Source organism: Rhinolophus ferrumequinum, chromosome 5 (genome assembly GCF_004115265.2).
Source record: "Rhinolophus ferrumequinum isolate MPI-CBG mRhiFer1 chromosome 5, mRhiFer1_v1.p, whole genome shotgun sequence".
Lineage (NCBI taxonomy): Eukaryota > Metazoa > Chordata > Mammalia > Chiroptera > Rhinolophidae > Rhinolophus > Rhinolophus ferrumequinum.
In genome coordinates, this window is record NC_046288.1 from 42,275,170 (window position 1) to 42,297,363 (window position 22,194).

Sequence of the window (22,194 nt, forward strand, 5' to 3'; positions counted from 1 at the left end):
CCTATTTATTCTCTGCCAAGATTCTAAAGAGAAAAAAAAAAAATCATATTTCACTTTGAAAAGGTAATTTCTATTTAGATTATATGTTAATAGTTCTTCAAAGTAAATAATTTTTTTAAAAGGTTGGAACTTGAGAAAAGTTCACATCAGAGAGTACAGAGATTCAAACTGATCCTTCCAAAATGAATTTTTTTTTTTTCAAAAACAAATGCATCTCTTTGACTCACTTAAACAACAAAGATCTGTAACAAATGAACAGCTGATGGAAAGCAGGATGGCATTTACTTTTGAATATATAAGTACTTAACAACTTATACTGTGTTTCCCCGAAAATAAGACCTAGCCGGACCATCTACTTTAATGTGTCTTTTAGAGCAAAAATTAATATAAGACCAGGTCTTATTTTACTATAATATAAGACTGGGTCTTTATAATATAATATAATGTAATATAAGACTGGGTCTTTATAATATAATATAATGTAATATAAGACTGGGTCTTTATAATATAATATAATGTAATATAAGACTGGGTCTTATATTAATTTTTGCTCCAAAAGACGCATTAGAGCTGATGGTCCGGCTAGGTCTTCTTTTCGGGGAAACACAATAGTTGTGAAAAATCACAATGATTTCAAGATAATTTTGCCAGAAAAATTTTGGCAAATAAAGTTTGGCAACATATTTTAGGGGGATGACTTATAGACAACATATAAATGAAAGGCAAACATAAATACAATTGATTTAAGTTTAATTACATTTACACCATACCTATACCCACATGGTAATAGTCAAATGGCAAATTCACAGTTATAACTAAAAAACTATATTTAGAACAGCCCTTTTCTTCCCACTACAATTTGCATAATTCCGAGTAATAGACTTAGAAGCCTAACCACGTATGCTTATCTTTTATGGATTATAATAATCTACAAATTATTCTTCAACAGTGTAGCTTAAAACACAAACACCAGAATGTTTTATGCCTTAGTCACAGTTGACTGGTTTTGGGTTTTAAAAGCTTTTGAGGTGAAGTAGAGCAAAGCCCCACCCCTGACCCATACCTACACAACCCTACAAATTCCCTTGTCAAACCTGGCAAACCACTCCAATGCATCAGTGATTCTTAGACCTTTCAACTTGATAACACCACTTCCACCCATAGTTTTTAAAGTAAAAAGGGAATAGTGATGTGAAGAATTCAAAACAAAAATGAAACTTACATCTTTAAATGTCATTTTGTGCTTTAGAGTTTTTGTTTACTTGTTAGTTTGGAAATTCTCCATACTCCTAAGTGTACCTTCTATATTTAAGTTCCAGGACCTGACTCAGAAAAAGCAAGGAAGTTTTCAAGCTTTCTTAGTCTACATTTGGGTCCTCACTTCTCAGACAACAAATAGGAGACTATGTTCTTTCCTGCAGTGTTTTCTTTCTTTCACCAAATTTCCTTGGGGAAAAAAAAACAAACCTGAAATATTTCTTTATCATTTTTCCCCAAGTACAATTCCTGATTAATATAGGCTGGAAAACTCAATATTTATTTTCTTCCATCCCCAAAAAGGTGAGAAGATGTAAATATGTTGGGCCCTCTTCCTTCTAACAAGCCTTTAAACTTCAAGAAAATAAGTCAACCCTGAAAACTGAGAGTTGAACTTATATACTACACCAACTTTATCTTTATGCTTTCTTTTGCTGTTGTTTCTACAAATCTCCACCTCATTCTTAACACTCAGTATTTTTCTCACATCGTATTATTTTATATGCAAATTACCATATAACAGTGTAGCTTCAACATGCTGGTTCTGTTCCTGGGTTTTCCACATAAGTTATCCACCATAAAATATCTCCTACAGCCATTTTTAATCTATTTCCTCATCTGCCACAATAACCATTGGTTCTCCACTATAAAACTGCCCTCAGTTTATCAAGAGATCTTAGGTATAAACATATCAATAATTTAAAGCTAACTGGTGAAGGAGTTATGCAGGATTGTTCCCTTTAGTTTTCTATTACTTCAAAATATACATATGTACATACACTCACACTTAATAACAAATTTATACTGTCTGCAGAAAGAAACTGCAGATAATTCCAAACACACATTTAGAGATTCACATTTTAACAGCAAACTTACATGCAAATATAAGGTAGTATAGTTTTATATTCCCAAATTACATAGCAAGCTGAAATATAGAATGTTTTAATGTTTTAGATTTATCCCTTCTTATGAGTCTTAGAAATAAGCAAAAAGACATAAACCTCAAGCTACATCTGTAGCAATATCAGTCAATGTGGTATTATTTTTACTGACAATTATCTAACATGCTTACTCTAGAAAGTGATATAAACATACTATATACAAAACATAGAGATAACAAATGCAAACTTTGTGCAAGATACTCGATGCCATTGGTATTTAACTTTATATAGCTTTGACCAAAGGAATCTTAGCCTGTGCATTTTTTTGATATGAAGGAATAGTCATATCTCTATAGCATTCTTAGCTACAAAACAGGAATGAACTGTGCATCTGGTGCCACAATTAAAATCTGTAAGTGCACTGTTTATAAATATGTACATAATTTAGCAGTGGCATATCATCTGAATTAATTTCTTTTACATTGTTGTATTTCCCAGTAAGCAGTCCAGAATACAAAATATAGTAAGAGAACTGTCTCACACTTACTCCTTGGTACAGTTGTTAAAAATTGAAACACTTGCTGATAATCTACTGGATAGCTGTCAAAACACTAACTACTCTTGAAGAACTTGAAGACAAGAACCTATTCAAATGAATAAAGAACAAATGTGATCAAAAGAAACGCATAGCTGCCTAAGAGTTTTAAAAATTAGAAATTTCACACTCAGCAAGTATATCAAAACCACTTTTCATTTGTTCACTTAACTTAGAGAGTCACAATAGCTGAATCACACATATATTTATACTATGTACAGTTGAACATAAATATAGTGGGTATTTCTGAAAAACTACTACGTAAATGATTATTAAGTTTCCACTGGTTTGTATACTGATCGAATGAGTCACAGGCTCTCTCTGGTACAGCTGGCTTTTTTGATCTAATCAGTTTCTTCATACATTTAGTGAAAAACAGTTGCACAGAAACTCAAAGTCCTGGCAAGCCATCAGGCCCATCGTCCACTGGAGGCAAAGCTTCTGCTGAACGAGAAGCTGATTTCGGAGTTCTTGTATTTTCCCCAAGCACCAAAAGGCACTACTACTGCAGTACTGTTATCTTCAGCTCCATACTGTATTGCCTGCAAGGTTTGGAAGGAAGGAAGAAAAAAACACTGGAAATTAGAGAGTCTCTACAAAGAGAAATCATCCTTCCTCTGGAAGGTCAAACTGATATAACACAGTTACTAACCCAATTATGTCACAATGGTTTGTGATCCTTTTTTTACTTCTTTTGGTTTGTGATTCTTTCACCATGTATCAATGCCCACACAGTTTATTAGATTGCACATAGAATAATAGATGATCCAAAACAACCATATTAATGATATTCCACCGTAGCGATTTTGGCAATGGAAACACTGGTGAACTAAGGTATAAGATATGCAGCTCCAGAAGAAGAAAATAACATGTAAAGCATTTGGCATAGGGACTAATACAAGGTAAAGACTCAGTCAGTGTTAGTCCTTACCTAGCAATTCTGCTTCTAGGAATTTAGCCTAAAGAAATAATTACCTAAAGAAGTGGATGTGTATGAAGGTGTAACTACAAGAAAGGTTATCATGCTCCCTACAAAATGGAAAAAGTGGCATAAACTAAATTTTCTATAGTAGAACTGTAAATCAATTTCAGGAACTAATTCAAACAGCAAATGATACAGTCAGCATTTTAAGTACTTGGGATTATACTTAACAGCAACTATATTTCAAAAGACCTTCACAGCCTGAGGCAGAAACTGTGAAGAAAATGGTTGATAAACATATCTGAAGTAAAAAGTCTCAAAAACTAAAATATTTTACAAACTAAAAGAAAAAAATGTGCAATATCAAGTAAAGTACTAATATACTAAATATATAGGGAGTTCTTATAATGACCATGAAAAAGACAAACATGCCTATAAGATAATGGAAAAAACAAGCTATACACAGACAAGAAATACAAGCTATAAAACGTGCTAGTAAAAAGTGTAAATTGGAATAATATTTCTGGAGGGCAATTTGGCAAACTAATTAAGAGCTTTAGAAAACTATGTATTCTTAACCTAGCAATTTTACTTCTAAGACTTGAACCTAAAAAATAATACCTGAAGAAAACAGATATGCACAAATAGATATAAAAATGTTTATGATAGTGCTCCCCTTATAATATGGAAAAGTGAACATAAATTAAATTTGCTGATTAGGGTAACTGTTAAATGAATTATGGTAAACTAATATAGCGGAATACTATGCAATCATTAATAAATATCATTGCCATCGTAAACTAGAACACACGTATCTTAAGACAGGTAAATGAAATTAGGAAAACTTGATCATCCATAGAACTGGGCTCATTTCCTTAATCTCATGAATACACCTAGTAACCAAGTGAGTAAATTCATGCTTGCCCATTTTATTTTCATGCAAATAATGCTTTTTATATTCTTTTATAACGTTTTAACTCTTTCGCTGTGTTAATTGATTTCAAGTTTTTTTCAAAATGTGTCAGAAATCCACAAAAACAACACAAAGTTGGTATTTTGACTATTTTATTCATTTAATAATAACAATTTGAGCTGTTTTGTATATAAATGACAGTATTTCCTATTGTTATTCATTCTTGAAAAACAGAGAAACATAGAAAAATGTATATCTGCTTTCCTAAACTTCCTTTCTGGAAGTTTCCATCTGCAGTCAGCGGATGGAAATATTTATTTGGATATATCTGACCGTCTCAGCAAAAGGATTTTAAGTAATGTCTTATATCTTAATTACAAATATTACCATTGAAAACTTTGGGCCTTATACTTGAAACTGATATGAAATAATATTGAATGTCAGCTGTAATTGAAAAATAAATAAATAAAATTAAAAAGTGTAAAAAAAAAGTTTGGGCCAAATTTGGCTTCAGAATTAAACATGTAAAAATCAGGAAATGCAAAAAATAGCTGTTGAATTAAAACTGTGCCTCTAATGATCAGTGATGGCTACAAGTTAAAAGAGCTATCTGTCCATACAGAGTATTAAATGACACATAGAAACTTTACATTTTCTCTACTTGGTATTATCAATCTTGCAAATTTTAGCTCTGACTGACACAGTGATGCATAACATATCCATACACCTTTTTGTATTTGTTTCACACACCCATTCTCAAAAACCAGAGTCTACTGTGCTATAGTGTTCCTATATTGGGTAATTACTGGGAACAGTCAAACGGTTAGAGTTGGGAACTTGGCTGATTGAAGCCCAACCAACAACTATTCCGCAGCATACACCTAATTAGTTTTGTGATCTTGAATAAAAGTTACTACTTACTACTTCTCTGCCTCTGTGCCTCAGTTTTCCTCATCCATGAAAAAAGGATAATACTAGCTCCAACCTCAGAGGGTTATATTGTGTGATTACGTAAGTCAAATATGTATCAACAGAAGAGTGTCTGACACATAGTAAGGAATATATTAGTATTCATTATTATTATTTACTGTTGCTGTTACTATTATTTCAAGATGTGTACAAAGCCAGAAAAAAAACAGCACATTTCCTTGGCATACTTCTTTTACTTAACTACGTGAGAGAATTGTACAAATTTTTTAATTGGTAATTCTATGGAGTCAAGTGTAAAATTCATTGTCATACTGAAGCTAAAACACAAGATTTCAAAGAAACCTCAAGCCTGTTGTGGCCTGTTCAGGCTACACCAAAATCTGCACCTGTGTTTGTCCTCCTCTCCTCCCCCACTTGGGACTTTTGTAGCAGAAGCTCTGCTGTGTCACCTGTTCAGTCACTGCGTGGGCTGCTTCACGAGGGTCATGGCACTGATTGACAAAGTTACAAATCTCCTGACTATTCACCATGAAGTTAATTCCATCTGTGGTGAGGACTAGGAAGCTGTCATCAGCATGATGGAGCTGCAATCAGAACCACATGCACAGGATTATAAACTACACTTGACCTTAGGATAATCCTCACAACTCGAAGATTGTCTCTGTTTGCTGAGTGGTCATCTGTGTTTAACAGCTTGTAGACAAAACAAAGTGAAAATGGAAGGCCTGTATTTAGGGGAAAAGCAGCAATATTTAGGATCAACCACCGAGGACAGACCTAACAATTACTTAGTGACACCACAAAGGAAGTAGCCAGCCAGCCAAATTCAAGAGGCAGCAAGATATAATGGTTGAGAGCACTGTCTCTGGAGCCAAGTTTCCTGGGTTTGAGACCTGCTTCAATTTTTCAGCTAAGTTGAACTCAATATGCTCCAGATTTGTTTTCTTTGTAAAATGAGGAACAGAGCCTGGCACACACTAAATCCTATACAGTGGTACCTCAGTTTTCGAATGTAATCCACGATCTCTGAAACATTCGAAAACAGCCGACAGCTAGGTCTCAGAATCTTGCACTCAGGGGAAGCTGTGCGACATATTCGACTTCTGAGTAGTGTCCGAAAACCGAAGCATTTACTTCCGGTTTACGGCATTCATAAACCAAAATGTTCGTCAACGGAGATGTTCGAAAACCAAGGCACTACTGTACTAGTACTTATTAGATAAAATGAATATAAATGGGCTGTCTATAAGACAGGAAACCATTTTAATTAATGTTTGCTGCCATTATTGGAAGCCTGTACTACACTCTAGTACCAGGCACAAGAGTAGGACAGGGGTTGCAGAGAGCGAAGTGATGGCTCACGACTGGATGTGTCCTGGGGGAACATTAATGTGAGTAGCATGCAAAGGATGTCACAGAACTAGAGGAGGGATTATGATTCAGCTTGGTGGAAAAGGGAAGGCAGGGTCAGCCTCCAAGTGGAGGTGACACTTAAATGATCGGGTGCAGGTGAGAAAGGCGGAGAGCCTTCCACCAGAATTCCACAGCAGGGTGAAACAAACAAAAACCAAACACGTCATCATACATGAGGTCTGGAAGGTAGTATCTTATTTTGTCTGCAAAGTTTATCTTTCCATTAATTACTCCCTTTTAAAAGTCATTTTGGCTTCATTTAAGGCTTCCAAGAAAGCCTGAAGCGGGAGACAATCTTGCATTCATTCCCTGTGTGTATCGCAGGTGTTTTCAAGTCCTCTCTTACCTTAATCCTCTTTGTTTCAGGTTCTGCTATCACACCACTTCTTTTCAGATCCAAATCTCCAAGACTCCTTGTCATAGCAAGTCTGCCATTCACATGAGGCTGTCCCAGACTATTCCAAGCTATAAAACCACCACATTTCTTGATCCTGGTCAAAAAAAGTGAAGACTATGATGTGATATCCAGAAAACCAAGGCACGGTTTGCTGATCACTCAGCAAACAGAGACAACTTAAACTTAAGCATGAAATGAGTTTAAAATGCAAGGTTTCATTTCTATGAACTATATATAAACAACATCCTCGTTAAATGATCGATCAGCAGGAGGTGGTACCTTTCTTTTTCATCTTTTCTTTCTGGAGTATGGTCAGTGGTCAGCTTCATGGGTTTTCCTTTTCTACACAGAATAGCCCGGCTATCCCCAACACTGGCTACAACCAGTTCAATACCATCTCTCAACAGGGCTACTGTTGCAGTAGTCCCAGATGTCAGAAAGGTTGCTGTAAACATTATGAAAAAGAGTACAAGTTACTGCAAGTTAAATGATTGGATACAAAATTCTCATTACAAAATAAAACACAGGCATGTCAAACTAATGCTGAAATGTGTCATTTTAATTTAACTAGATCTATGCAAATAAAATGCAAATGAACTATGTAAGAAAGAACATGCAGAGAAAGAAGTGTTTAATTCAGTAACAAGGCTCCATGCAAACAGAAAATGTTACTATCCTAATTTAGTAAATAACTCATCACTGTCTCCAAATGGCTTCTGTTTGTATCACGTAGAGCTGACATGAACTTACAATTATTATCACGACACCTTTGTGTATACATCAGTTGTCAGGATTAAAAGTATTGTATTTTAATTAGATGGGTTAATATGGTAGGGTGACTTAGGTCTACTGAGTCCATTCAGGCAAGCTGACTTTCTATAATCTATGGACTCAGAAGGTTTTCTCTTCCGTTTCTTATTCCCATTCTGTAAAAGTATCATTAGTTAAAGTCTAAGCAAGATATGCTAAAGGCATATCATTTGCTCTTCAAGTACTGTATTTTATATTCTTTCCTTCGATAGCTGTTTTCATTTTACAAACGTTAAAAAAGTCCTAAAAAAGGCTCACATTCTTTCCTGTTTATCTTTGTTGAGCCCAGACATGAAACAAAGTTACAGCCATCATTAGATTAGGAGAATATTTAGGGGCAAGGGATGAAATTCCTTCTAGTTTCCCATAAACTTGGTGTAGTTAACACTTCTATAGCTCCAGAAGGATCTAACACAATCAGGACAGTACTGCCAAGTGCTACTCCTGTGGTCATGCCCTGGGCCCAGAACGTTCTGAGAATGTTAATTTTTTTTCTGACAATAACAAATAAAATTAAATATTACTTGGCTTGAGGTCACCACTATTTATTTCCTCCATCCAATGCAAACTGCATTTTTGCATCTTCTTTTGAATTATTCTAACAGTATCTGCCTTCAGTTCTTTACCACTTGTTAAAAAAATTTAAGATGCATTGAGCCTTGCTAAAGTGAGAATACAGTGTAGGTGTGGGCTAAAAGGTAAAGCAAATTGGAAGAAATTGGAAAAAAAGAATAACTTATTTAAAGCAGGCATTGTTTCCCATAACACGGTTAATTCTTTAAATCAACCAAAAAATATTCAGGTGATCAACCAAAGATGATTGACTTCAAAAGCAGATTTAAGAAAAATAAAGTGCTATTGATTTGACTGATTGAGGCTCAATCTTTCCAATCTTTTTTTTAATAGATAATTTTAAAAACTTTACCAGTAATGCATTTTGGAAAGATATATATATTTTCCAATCAGTATATTAAAATGCCTGTTTTAATTAGAAAAGTAAAATGGAGAAACATGAATAAACCCCACTTAATCTTTTATATCCATGCTGAATTTACTTTACTGAGAAATAGCATTTATACTTCTATCTTCCCATTTATCTCGATTTTGGAACTGTTTCACCAAAGCAATAATACCTAGGCAATGCGAAAATATATTTGTCAATGTATAACAAATGTTTTAGCGTTAAATATCAGTAATATTTACATTACAAATGTTAACTTTTGAGTTTTCCAAAACACAATACAATGGACTCGTGCCAGTTTAACCACTCCCTATTTTCAAATGATTGGAAGAGCCAGGCAAGAGAACACAGGCATTCACTCAGATGCTACCTGTCCAGGGAGTTCAGTATTCCTGTTCTTTGTTTGAACTGTCAGCATCGACTTTTTTACAAGAGGTTTTTAATTGGATGCATCAAAAGAGTTCTAATTTCATAAATGAAAATTTCAAGTTTAACTGTTCAGGATTATAATTCATGGCTCTGCCACTTCAGAATTTGAAAGAGTATGAATTTTTACCATTCCAACTTGACAGTTCCAAAATCTCAGGATTTATGGGAAAGTTCTCAAAACTAACTGTTGGTTCTAGTTTGCCAAGCGTCTTAGACTATAAATATTAAATTAGCATTTATTTTCATTTAACATTTAACAGAGAAGTAAAAATTCTCACTTTTTGCCCTAACAACAAAACTATATAAAACTAAGACATCTTTCAATAAGTTCTTAACACTCACTGGACATTTTCTACTGCAAGTCATCTCAACTAATGGGACAAAGAGGATGTGGGAACCTTCCAGTAGTCCAGGCTAGGAACCGCTGGACTCCTTCACCTGGGACAAAATTAAGCAGATCTCTCTTTCCACTGAAGCCCAGCATATAGTGTCCACGGGCTCCAGGTCTAGAGCTGCTGACCAGGCACAGTTCTCTGCCACAAATAACACGCACAGAGGCAAATAGGAAATTCACCCAGGAATTGTGCTCAAACATTACAAACCTGCAACACAGGGGAAGGCAGAGAAAGAGCTGCAAAATATGGGGAAGGATTTTCATTTTGGTGATAATTTCACTCGCAAATTATATAATATTCCAGGAGATGCCAAATCAAAGATTCGAAAGCTCAGTTTGCCCAAGTTGGTGGTATTTTGTAGTTGAGTCTATTTTTCATCACAGAGTAATACTTCTTAGTTTTGTGACTTCCCAAAGTAGGAAAAACTATATATAAACACAGGGGCACCAAAACACATATGCGGTGATAGAGACATATATCTACATACTCTCACAAAGACACATATCTACACACTCTCTTTTACACACACACTCACTCACTTGAAGAGTAGTAAATCAGTACCTTTATTGAGTTGAAAAAAATGCACTGTATATTCATTTGGTAGCGATTTCAGAATTGTCCCAATAACAGAAGGGAAAATTCACAAGTATAGCACTGAATATTTGTCGTATCTGACAAGCAGTACATAGTTGGAGAGGATGTGAACTACAGTATACCACCAAATTACTGGAGAAATCAAAGCACGTCCTATATCAGATACAAGGAGTAACACACTTGTTATGGTGCTCAATGTAGGATTTAATAGCTAGAAGCTATTTTTTGAGTGGATGGTTGATTTAATTGTTTAAATAAAGGATAACAAAGCTCTTGAGTTCTAATGCATGTTTATAATTTTATGTAATTCATAAAAATGGGTGTTTCTGCAGCTCTCTCTTCCCTCCAGTGTTGCAGGTCGACATATCAAAAGAAAAATGATCGAGATTTCAAATGGCAACAGAAAGAGTAAAAGCTATACTTTTCAAAGTATAACCCCCACCTCCCTCCGGTAAGTATTCAACTGTGTAAACAGCAGTTTGAATAAACCAACGCAGTTTCAATGTGTTAAAAATGGGTATTCCAGACATGTATGACTCATGACCCCCAAAATCAAAGTGAAGAGCTGAAAGTAGACACAGAGCAATAAGAATCTCTCTTCAATACTATCCCTATTTTTTTTTTTTTTTTTTTATCTTTTGGCTACTCCTAGCATAAGGATACTAAAAAATGCTGCGTTTCTAACACTGGTTGTTTTGTAATTTAATTCTTCCATAAAGAGATCACAAAATACGAAGAGCATGGAAGTTTCCGATGAGACTCACAATGTTGTCACCATCTCCAACTCTGAATGTCAGAGCAAGTCTTCTCTTTTTTATCCATTTGTCTCTTGAGAAGTTTTGTTGCTTTCAAACCTTAAGCAATCTAGAAACACTTTGAAGAGTTTATAGCATATATAGGATTATAATCTAATTTTACACTGTCTGGTTTTAAGTGACAATTTGTTCATAAGCAATAGACTAATGGAATACCATTTGAATTTACTGGCTGGTTAATTATAAAAATACACATGACTGGTATAAGTTGAATACAAAAATATTCAAAGATAATTATGAAATTAGTTATTTGTAAATAAGGGTAAATTCAAAATTTATCAACAACAAATCAATAAAAATAGCTGGCAATTCCTTAGGGGCAAGATTCTTGCCCTTTCTTGATATGTGGCATTCTGATTTTCTCCTCAAACTACCCCCAGTTTAAGCTAAAATAGTAAATATTTTAAATGCTAATTTGAAGTACTTTATGCAGATGTGACAGCATTGGACTAGAGTCTTGAAAAGATGAGAATGTTTTATTTTCATTTTATTATTTTCACTTTCTCTTAAGAAAGCTAATACAGTATGATGGAGGGACACTCCTCCCATTTATACCTGAAATTCCACCATTAGTGATTCATTTCTATGGTTTAACCAATCTTTTTTCGTTTTCCCTACTTAAATTCAAATCCACTCAGGAGTGATAACTCATTAAAATAAAAACATCCTATTACTAATTTGGTTAAATCAGCTATAGGATAATCATGGAATAAATTATAATCACTTTGGTGAGAACGGGCAGGCAGTGCAGATTTAGTTCAGTTTGAGTAACTTCCAGATTCTATGCAGGGTGAACAATGGAGATCCAAACCGAATAAGCATGGTCCCTATTTGCAAGCTACTCACAGGAAGGGTTCAAGGAGGGAGAATGGGTCTGATGGTGAAAGAAACTGGAGAGAGCAAACTGTAGTTACTTCACAATTTAATTTAACTAACACTGTACCTCTCATATGTAGGAATATTACCCACTCTTACAAAACTGATACTGCTTTGGTTCTTACCAAAAACTAAAAACCAAAAGAAGAAAAAAAAATCTAAACAATAACTCTGAAATCTGAAATGGCTTAAGTTTTTTTTTTAAATCTACAAACTGAAAAGTTAAATAACAAAGAATTCTACCTTTAGTGGCTTTAATATACTTAATAGAATAGGCCCCAAATATCACAAGGCAATTTTTGCCACCTTTGAAAGCCTTAGCAACTGATTTTGAATGAATTTTGAAGTTGTTCTCAAAATACTTCTGAAAACCTTGCCCAATAAGCTCTGCCTGTTTGTAGAACAGCAAGGACACACCGCCTGCCCTGCAGCGGACAAAATCGTGGTGTGAGACGCAGCCAACCTGGTTATGGATGAAACAAACATACCAATATGGATACCAATATTCAGAGTTATAAAAATATAATGGTAAGAAAGTGTTTTAATTCTCTTCTCCTTCAGATATTTTACCTACTAAAACCAAGAGATAAATCTTATGCCTAAAATTTACCCTCTCTCACCCCTATTTTCATAATAGGGGCCAGCTAGAAGGAAAAAAAAAAAGTCTAAAGGAATAAAGGAGAAGAGCAAATGGGCCTGAATGATCTACATATGCGAAAATAAATCCCCAAACAAAGAGATGGAATCTAATCCTCTTCTGAGGAATATGATGATGGAAAGTTTCTCAAAAAAGATCAGGAGAAACATCTTAAGATGGTGAAAGGAGCCATTTTAGTCTTTTTCTCTAAAAGACTCTCATCATTAGATATGCCTGTGAAAGGGGCCACAATGGGTGCCAGGAAATCCCAGCAAGTGCCCTTTACCTCTCCTTGAGTTTCAGTTCCTTATCTGGGAAAAGGGGAGAATTTCCATCCCTACACACTCCAGCTGAAAACTGTGAAAATGACATTTCTGTGGTGCACTTTGACCTCCTTTGAACAAAAGGATGAACCAAACACAGGTTAATATTATTGCATGATTCATTTTCATTCTACAGAGGGTGCCAAAAAAATATATACACATTTTAAGAAAGGAAAAGTGTATTAAAATTGTACTACTCAATATATTCCGATAACAAAAGATGAAAACAAGTCACGTTTGACTTCTGCAATTACAAGTGGTGCTCAAAGTGGTTACCATCAGCGTCCAGACACTTCTGACTATGGCAAACTACCGCTTGAGCAACGTTGAGCAAAGTGTCCACTTGTATATATGTTTTTGGCACCCCCGGTATATGCACACATTTACATGGTTGCTACAGGAGTTTTCAAGATTAATTTTATAAGCAAAAGATTTGGGGGCCAACTAACTAGAAAACATTAACTACATTTTCCTGAAATGGTTTTGATAAATTTTGCTAAAATCAGAAACATTTTACTTTCAAATTTTAAGGACATACAGTACACAAAATTTGTGTTTTAACAAATAAATACAAAAATACCACTAGTTACCACAGGAAAGAAAGCTGCAAGATTAATCTTTTTTCAGTGGGAAGAAAAGTAATAACTTCATTCTAATTATATAAAATAGTGTGTATTAGTCATTGTCCTTTCCTACCTAGAACCAATCAGCAACTTTCCTCTTGCCTGGACAATTACTGTCCTGGCTAGATGAGATTGCCCTGTAGTGTATTTCTGGATTTGCTCATCAGATTCATCTAAAAAAACAAAAATAATAAACCCTCTCATAGTATGACTATCTTGACAACAAGCAAGCAAACAGAGTAAAAATATTTTAAATCTTTTTAAAACTGAAATTCAACATCAGAATCATTTTAGAGCTTCAATTTCTGAACAATTCTCCAATATATTTCATTTAAAAGTGAGGTACTAACATTAGTTTGGTTTCCAAACAGCATTTAAAGTGATTCTTTATATAAAATAATTTTCAATCTAACATCCTTACAAATAAAATAACATTAAAATTCCCAACCCCTAAAGAGCTTAAATTGTTTCCATTTTACCCCACATTTTCCAGGACCTAAGGAATATAACTGTTTTACTTACCATCAGCAGACAGGTGGGCATGCCTCCCAAAGGCTTTATCTATTTCTAGAAAAGCCAAGGTCAACACAGTTTCCAAGTTCTTCTCTTTAGGAAGCAAATCCCTTTGTGGAGAGGGAAAAAAGAGCCCCAAACAATCATTTTACAATAGGCTTCTCATCTTCCTCTCCTCCAGATCAGTCTAGCTAGCAGTCACCTGCATGTCTTGCCTTTCAGGTGCACATTAAGTGTCTACTAAGTGGCAGGCCTCTAACGACACTAAAATAAAAGCCCAAGTTCCCATACTTAAAAGATGAATCCTTTCTATTGCAACCCTGAGAGGTCAAGAGTTCCTTCATATTAAATTAAGCCACTGAGTTCTATGGAATAAGGCAAAATATGCATAAATCAACTGATAAACAATTAAAACAATTGTACACAGAAGACGAGAAATAGTCACATGGCCATAACTCTGCCACGTTCTCCCCCTCTTTTAATGCTACCAGTAGTGTAATCCTCAAAAGTACATCAATCATAACTGCGGTAAATAAACTATGTAAAGAGCTTCAATACACCCACATTAAATGCATTTTCCCCATACTACTGCCAATCATCTAAAGCTATTTTCAACAAGTATTCAAAGACATTCATACCACTTGAGAGAATAATTACCATTTATTGAACCAGTATGTGTCATGCAATGATAGGAGTAAATGCTGCTCATAGATTCTCATAGTACATGAAATCATGTACTTTATGTTAATGCACTTAAAATGATCATAAATCCCGTAAGGCTGATTCTGGTTGTTAAAAAAAAATAGAGGCCCAAAATGCAGTCACCTGTGCTAAGCCTATACCACCAAACCAAGGCTTAATATCTAACCTAGTCGCAATTTCAACCTTCCCCAGGAATGCAATCTTAACTGGTCAGTCTGGAATTTTCTGATCAACACAAATGAGGTAACCTACCACATAGGCCCTTTCCATCCCTCAAAGCAAGATGAGGTAACCTGCTCTTTCCTTACCCCCCTGCCTATAAAAGCCTTCCATTTGTTCAGCTCCTGAAGCTCCTTTCTAATTGCTAGATGGGATGCTGCCCGATTCATGAATCGTTCAATAAAGCTAATTAGACCTTTAAAATTTGTTCAGCTGAATTTTTGTTATTTAACATGGTCAACGCTCTCATCAGAGGAGTTGTTAAAACATGTATTTCTGAAATGTAACAATCATCAGTAATAAACGGCATGCTTAAGCTACTGCTCGTCCATAAATCAACAGTATAAAACCACTCAAATAACTACATTAAGACTGAACATCTCAGCCAAACAGTGAAAGTTTAAACACAAAGTCTGAGGTAAACTGTGAAGTCAAGAGTGAAAGTCTTTGTACCTACATGATGCATTGCTCCATGTGGGTGTGGCAGAAATCAGCAGCTGCAGGTCCACCATGTCCATCATACACGGCAAAATACAGGACCTCCTCTGTCAGCTGAGCAAAGTCAAATCTGTCTTCATTCTCTTTCCGTTTGCCAATCTGTGAAGCGCAGCCCACGTTTTCCAAGCTGATTTTGGGTATGGGCTTGCCATACTTAATGCTGGGCGGCAGCAGAATTGGCTCATCAATGCGGTTATCCCAGATCCCAAAATTATCCCAGGTGGCGGGACGACCACTACCATCCGAGTCATATCGAGAACACCTGGGCTCTGAAGTGGAGCTGTGGCATGTGGTCGTCACCCGCCTGTCGTCCTGCAGCAGGCGGGAGCTTAGCAGCACTCTCCTTCTCACCTGGTTCCCACCGCTTCTAACCAAAGTGATTAAGGCAGCTGTTGACATAACTCAACTCCAGAGGACTCAGTAATCAGGGAAAGGTCAATGGAACAATAATGGAATGTCTTCAAGAAAACTGATGCAACTGAGTAGAAAGAGAGAGAGACTCCATCAGTAATTCGAATATAACTGACATATTATTAGCTATTACCAAAAATGGAGGCATAAAGGGATGTGGCACCTAACAGCCAAGTTCTAAGAATAGTGGATCAAAAATGAATTGCTTTATTTACCCCATTCACAGCATTTAAATTCTATAAAAATTTGACAATGTGCACATATCATATAGAACAAGTGCTTCTCAAACTTTCACATAAAATGACCTTGGGATCTGATTAACATGCAGTCTGATTCAGTCTGTCTGGAGTGGAGCCTGAGATTCTGCATTTCTAACCAGCTCCCTGGTTGATGGCTATCTATTCCAGCAAGCTGACACTTTGAGAAGCAAGAACACAGAATGCAGGTAGTAAATAAATATTCTTCCCTTCATTAACTCCATTTGCTCTGGAGAAAAAGAAAAGGGCAAATATTGAGAATAACAAAGTCTCTTACGAAAGGTAGAAATAAGAGAACAAAAAAGTAACCAGTTAATAGAATTTTTATGATAGTTCTGTACCCAAAGAGTGTCCCCTAAAACACCTACGATCTAAGTTCTGTTTTAAGATTTCTCAACTGACTAAACTTTACATACTATATTACCACAGTTAACGTAAATCGATTCATGCAAACACTCCCAAAGACACAAGGATGAGCCAGTTCTGATGTTTCCCTTTGTGGTAGACACTCACAGGGAGGCTGTGTGATGTAAGGAACTGGGAAGGCACTGCGTTTGTGACAGGCTGTCCTGATTGCCCAGAAACTCATCTAGGCATTTACATTAACAGCTACAGCTCTTCTCTCACACACCCCAGGAGCCCACCCACCCCTTAAACTCACTGCCAACAATTATTATTCTGCACCCCCACGTCTGGACTCTGCCCCAAAGCTAAATCCTAAAGCCTCCTCTGGGTATGGTCAAGGGGAATTCCTACACCCTCATAGGAAAGGCTGTTTCTGACAGTTTTCCATACAAATAAGGTTCTAAGCAGAAATTCATCTCCATAGGCCTTTTGTTCTGTTACTTTATGAATTAAAAACCAACTTGAAAATATAGCATGATGTTAAGATTAGATAATGCTGGTGGAGGGTATACAGGTGTTATATTATTCTCAATAGTGTTTGAATTATTTCACAATAAAAAATGAGCTTGAAAAAATATATCTCCCCAAAAGGTACAAACATACACAACACCAAAAAGCCCAGCTTGAGTGCATCTATAGGAAAATGAGTTACAGATTTCAATCGTTTTCAAATAAATTCTTAGAAATCAGTGTAGCTATGTATAGGGAGGTCCATTACACCTTTCAGTGAGTAAAGCAGTAAAAGGATGAGGTTCCAAAGAACACCTAAATATTTAGGCAATGAAAGACATGAGCCCCACCTTATAGTACTGAGAATAAAGATGACCCACCAAACAATGAATTTTATCATGAAAGACTTAGGAGGACATTCCTTTTGGCCTTTTAGCTAATATACTGTATAAAAGACTGAAACTCACTTCTTTTATGACAATGTGAGAGGTGGTAGAGACACAGCATCTCTGGCTATCAAGTATCTAAGAGAAGTAACACATTTCATTACAAAAAGAGGTGTTTATTCCTTTGCTTCTGATTGAAGGTTACAGTTTATTCAGCACCAATAACTGTCAAATGAAGGTGATGACTTGTAAAGAAATTTCAAGCTATAATGCAATCTAGCAAGGAAGAGAACTAAATACTAATTACTGATAGACATAATTCACAATGCAGCTTTATACCACATAGAAAAAAACAACACTTTAAGTGTGTTGCTTAGAAAACACATTCATATTTCAAGAGTGTACCAGAAATTAACAAAGTACTATTGTTTTGGCTTCAATCTGAAAGCATGTATGCCATATTCAGCCTTGGGTCATTTTGCAATCATGCACCTACTTTAAACAAGAGTTCTAAAATTACAAACAAGAAATATTGAAAAAGTTTTTCTGCAGCTTTTATAGGATACTCTTGTCCTTTTTATCCCTCTTTCTCTATCTTCCAAGTATAAAACTAAAACAGAGCTGCATTCTCAGCAGGGAACCAGTCAGTATCCACTGGAAACATTATTTAAGAGTGAAAGAAAATGCAACTTGGGCAGTTCCTTTAAGCCTCCATGTACTAAAATCAGTCATGAACCTGGCCTCCTTTCTCATTTATTATCTGCACAATCGCCTCAGAAAGGAAGTAGAAAACTCAGAAAAGCACTGCCTTTGAGGCCTACTGTTGTCATAGATGAAATGTGGGGCAGATAAATAGCTAGTTTACATAACTAGATCAACATCTCTTATGCAAGCAGGAGACTTGATTTAAGAAGTAGTTTCACCTCCTTTTCCATATGCAATATAACTACACCATACTAATCTCCCCTATACTCCTAAGGAAACAATTAAAGAGGACCTGTGTTCCCAAGCTAACTAACAACTCTGAATTAAACCTGCAAATCAAGAAAAGTTTCCTCCATAGCTTCAACTCGGAATCAGCCATCATAGGTCCCAGCTCTCCAGAGGCCCATGGAAATGTCTATGCACTGACTAGCAGGAAAAAAAGTAAAATTTATGATGTGAAAAACACACAAAAACCTGAAGAAAAAAAAAATCAGTGTTCTTTATAACAAGAAGAGTGGAGAACAAACTGACAAACAGCTGAAAAATATTTTTATTATCTGTCAGTTAAGCAATTATAAATTGGCATGCATTTATCATTCTGCTAACTAAAAACAGTTATTTAGGAATCCCTTATGTCAATCTTTCAATCGGAAATCATGACTAGTTTTCTTATATAGGATTTTAACATTTATACTCAGTCTTTGAAAGTCAGTCATCCAAAAGGGTCAAAGAGCAGAAGTAATTCTGATTGAAAGCTATATGAAGACACAAAAATGTCAGAACAGAAGTTAAATGAACTAAGAGCACAAGAACACATTACGCTACACATCATATTGAGACAGGTTAGCTAGCTGGTTCAATTCCCACATGGGATGGTGGGCTGTGCCCCCTGCATCTAAGATTGAAAATGGCAACTGGACTTGGAGCTGAGCTGCGCCCTCCACAACTAGATTGAAGGACAACTTGGAGCTGATGGGCCCTGGAGAAACACACTGTTCCCCAATATTCCCCAATAAAAAAAAAAAAAAAAAAAAAAATCCCTCTATGTTCTACATACTGTCAATAAATAAACTGAAAGTACTTTCCTTTTGCATCATTTTCACATTGAATTGTGTGACCAGGCCTTCTCCATCTTCCTCCTTCTCAATGTTTTTAACTAGTTAATCTGGTATTTTGAAGTCCTGACACAGAACTCTGACTAGTGAAGAGAGATGGCTCCTGGCTTAACAATGGCCCCTGGTTTAACAATTCTGACTGGCCCAGGAGGGGGTAGGGGGTGTGTGGGGGGGTAGAATCTCAGCAAAGAGCAGTTAAATGGAAATATTGTAAATTGTGAGAGACATTGAGATTCTACAGAAGATGGGTGGTGAAGATCCACATCCTGAGAGTAGGAAATCTCAGGTGAAAAGCATCAGGATGGAAAAAAAAATGCATTTGGTTTCTAATAAACTTTTGAAGTACATACTAGATTTAAAAATAAAAGCTGCGGGGTAGGGAAGAAAAGCCACATATACAGCTACAAGATTGCTATGCCAATTTTACATTTCATTTAACTCCGATTTTATAATCTCTATGGTTTAAACACCTCAGAGCTGTCCAAGTATATTTTTGGAAAAGGGATGTGTTCACTGTCTCTGGCAGGAGAGTGAATTTGGGACTTCAGTTAAACTGCTCTTGCCCGTTGAAAGCAGGTCAAAAGGGTGTTTTATGGTTGTCGTTTTAAACCCACGCGAAATTATTTAAGAATTTTAAGAATTAGCACTACTGAAAACCACTTAGTTATCCCTCCTGCAAAAATATTTCTAAGTATTCATATCTGTCATTGTAAAGTGGCACTCAGGTATCTTACATCTGTAACTTCCATAATGGAAACTCAAGATAATTTTAATGTTCTTAAGCCAAATATTTCTTTATCGACTTAAGGAAAAAAAAAACACAACTCAATGCATTCTAATAAATTCAAATGGTATGGACACCTCCAGAATATATTTCAGGAAATTCGGTCTCTAACACCTTCTTTATCAGGACCATAGGCAGGAGGAAGGGAAAGAAAATCTACTAGTTTACACGAGGGAAAAAAACAACAACAAAAACCCTAAATGACTCCCCTTAGGTTTGATGGAAAAGTGTTTAGATGTGTGAATAAAGAACATTAGAGCAGTGAAAAGTACTCATTATTCTAATTCCATAGAATCTTTTAAAACATTTGTTAATGTGGATACAACTCACAGAGTATTCCAAGCCTGTACCTTTACACTTCATGGAAGAATTTTCCTTTACGCTCTATACTCTGTCACCACCACCTCTCCTCTCTTCTTTTTTTCTTCTCTAAGATTCCAGTTAAGGGAGGTGCCTGTATTAGTGGTCAATAGAAAGTGGCTTACGATTGCAAGAAAAAAAATCATTAGCGAGATCTCACTACTCAAAAATTATACCTAAGGTATTTTATTACACAGAGGTGCACCTGTTCTTTTCCTGGAATAAAACGATACGATTGTTGTTTTTCAAAACCATTATAATCTGTCACTGGAGTCGCTAATTCTGAAACGTCCGACAACCTCCTTCTTTCCTCGGCCCTGGTGGAGGGTGCAAAGGACAGAAGACCTCGGTGCCCATTTCCAATCTGAAGCTCAGAAAAGCTGATGGAGCTTTAGAGACTCCAAATTCCCTATTTCCACCCGGATTATCTCGTCTTTGTCACCTCCTGCGTACAAATATCTAATCTACAGAAAGCGGCTGCTAAGAAAGACATCATCACCAGCCACAGGCCTTATTACAATGCTCTTCTGGCAAAGAGCAAAACCCACGTCCTCACATCGACACCAACCAAGCCTCTGCATCCTTCTCTGTTTCGAGCCCCTGAAAACCTCCCCGCTGCCCAGTTCAGGGTCCTGGGAACGGCTCGCCCGCCGTGACAGATGAGTGGCCAGTGTGATACAGGGAAGGAAGCACACCCTCCCGCCCGCGCAGCACTGCCGATGGCTGGGTTTCCCCCAGCACCTTCCGCCGCCTGGTCTCCGCCTCTTAACCACCCTCACCATATACAGATCCCGGGTGTCGTTCATTTCTCCCTCTCCCCGGCCGCAGCTGCGGCGGCGACGCGGCACTGACCGCTGCAACTCTCGTGTCCGGGGGCTGGGGTAGGGCGAAGGGGGCCTCACTAAAAGGAAACGGGAGCGGGCAGCCCCTGCCTCCCTTCCTCCGTCCCTTCCGCGGTCCCTTCCTCCCTCCGCCTCGGCCCACCCCACCAGTTCAGTGGGCGCCTGCAGCCTGCCGTCACATTCGAGGCAGAGAGCGGGGTCTCAACAGGAAACGCCCGCAGCCCGCCGTGCAGCCCCAACATGCTGCCGTTGACCTCGAAAGGGAAGAAGTGGTGCACAGAGAACACAGACACCGACCGTGGGGGCTCGGACTGAGAGGGCTGGACAAATTAAACCTACATTTCCCCTCACCTCCCTGGGGACCCCTGCCGCGTTAACTCTCCATTTCGCGATATGCGAGCGATGGGTGCGACCCAGCCTGTAAATGTTATATAAGGGTAACATAAATAAATGAGGTGCAATCTCTAGGTTCTTACCTCGTGATGGCGAAAACTTTAATTAGCTAACGGAAGGCGGGGGAGGGGCTTTTTTGTCGGTAAATAAGAGTGCCTTCTCCGATACTTCTGATCCCGGGAGGAAGAACTTAGAACAGCCACTGGCTCGTCTGCTGGAAATTTTCGAGTATTTGTCGCCAGCAGTGGGCCAGATGGAAAAGGGGAAATCTGTTCCTGCTGACTGACAGCAACTCGGTCCACTCGGCGCTTTGGAGAGGCGGTGCCCCAGCCGCCCGTCACATCAATCATAGATTCCGAGGGGAACGAGCCTCCCCGCAATTG

The 22,194-nt window shown here is 37.0% G+C and overlaps 1 protein-coding gene across 1 annotated transcript; it reads right to left on the reverse strand.

The window, feature by feature from the left end:
* Positions 1–504: 504 nt before the first annotated feature.
* On the reverse strand, positions 505–22,194 carry PPM1K (protein phosphatase, Mg2+/Mn2+ dependent 1K). The gene is made up of 7 exons (XM_033105880.1): positions 21,895–22,194; positions 15,663–16,181; positions 14,294–14,394; positions 7,588–7,753; positions 7,258–7,402; positions 5,948–6,082; positions 505–3,275 (listed from the first exon to the last, which is right to left on the reverse strand). Exons 2-7 carry the CDS (start codon positions 16,100–16,102, stop codon positions 3,144–3,146), a joined length of 1,119 nt encoding a protein of 372 aa, XP_032961771.1. The 5' UTR covers positions 16,103–16,181; positions 21,895–22,194; the 3' UTR covers positions 505–3,143.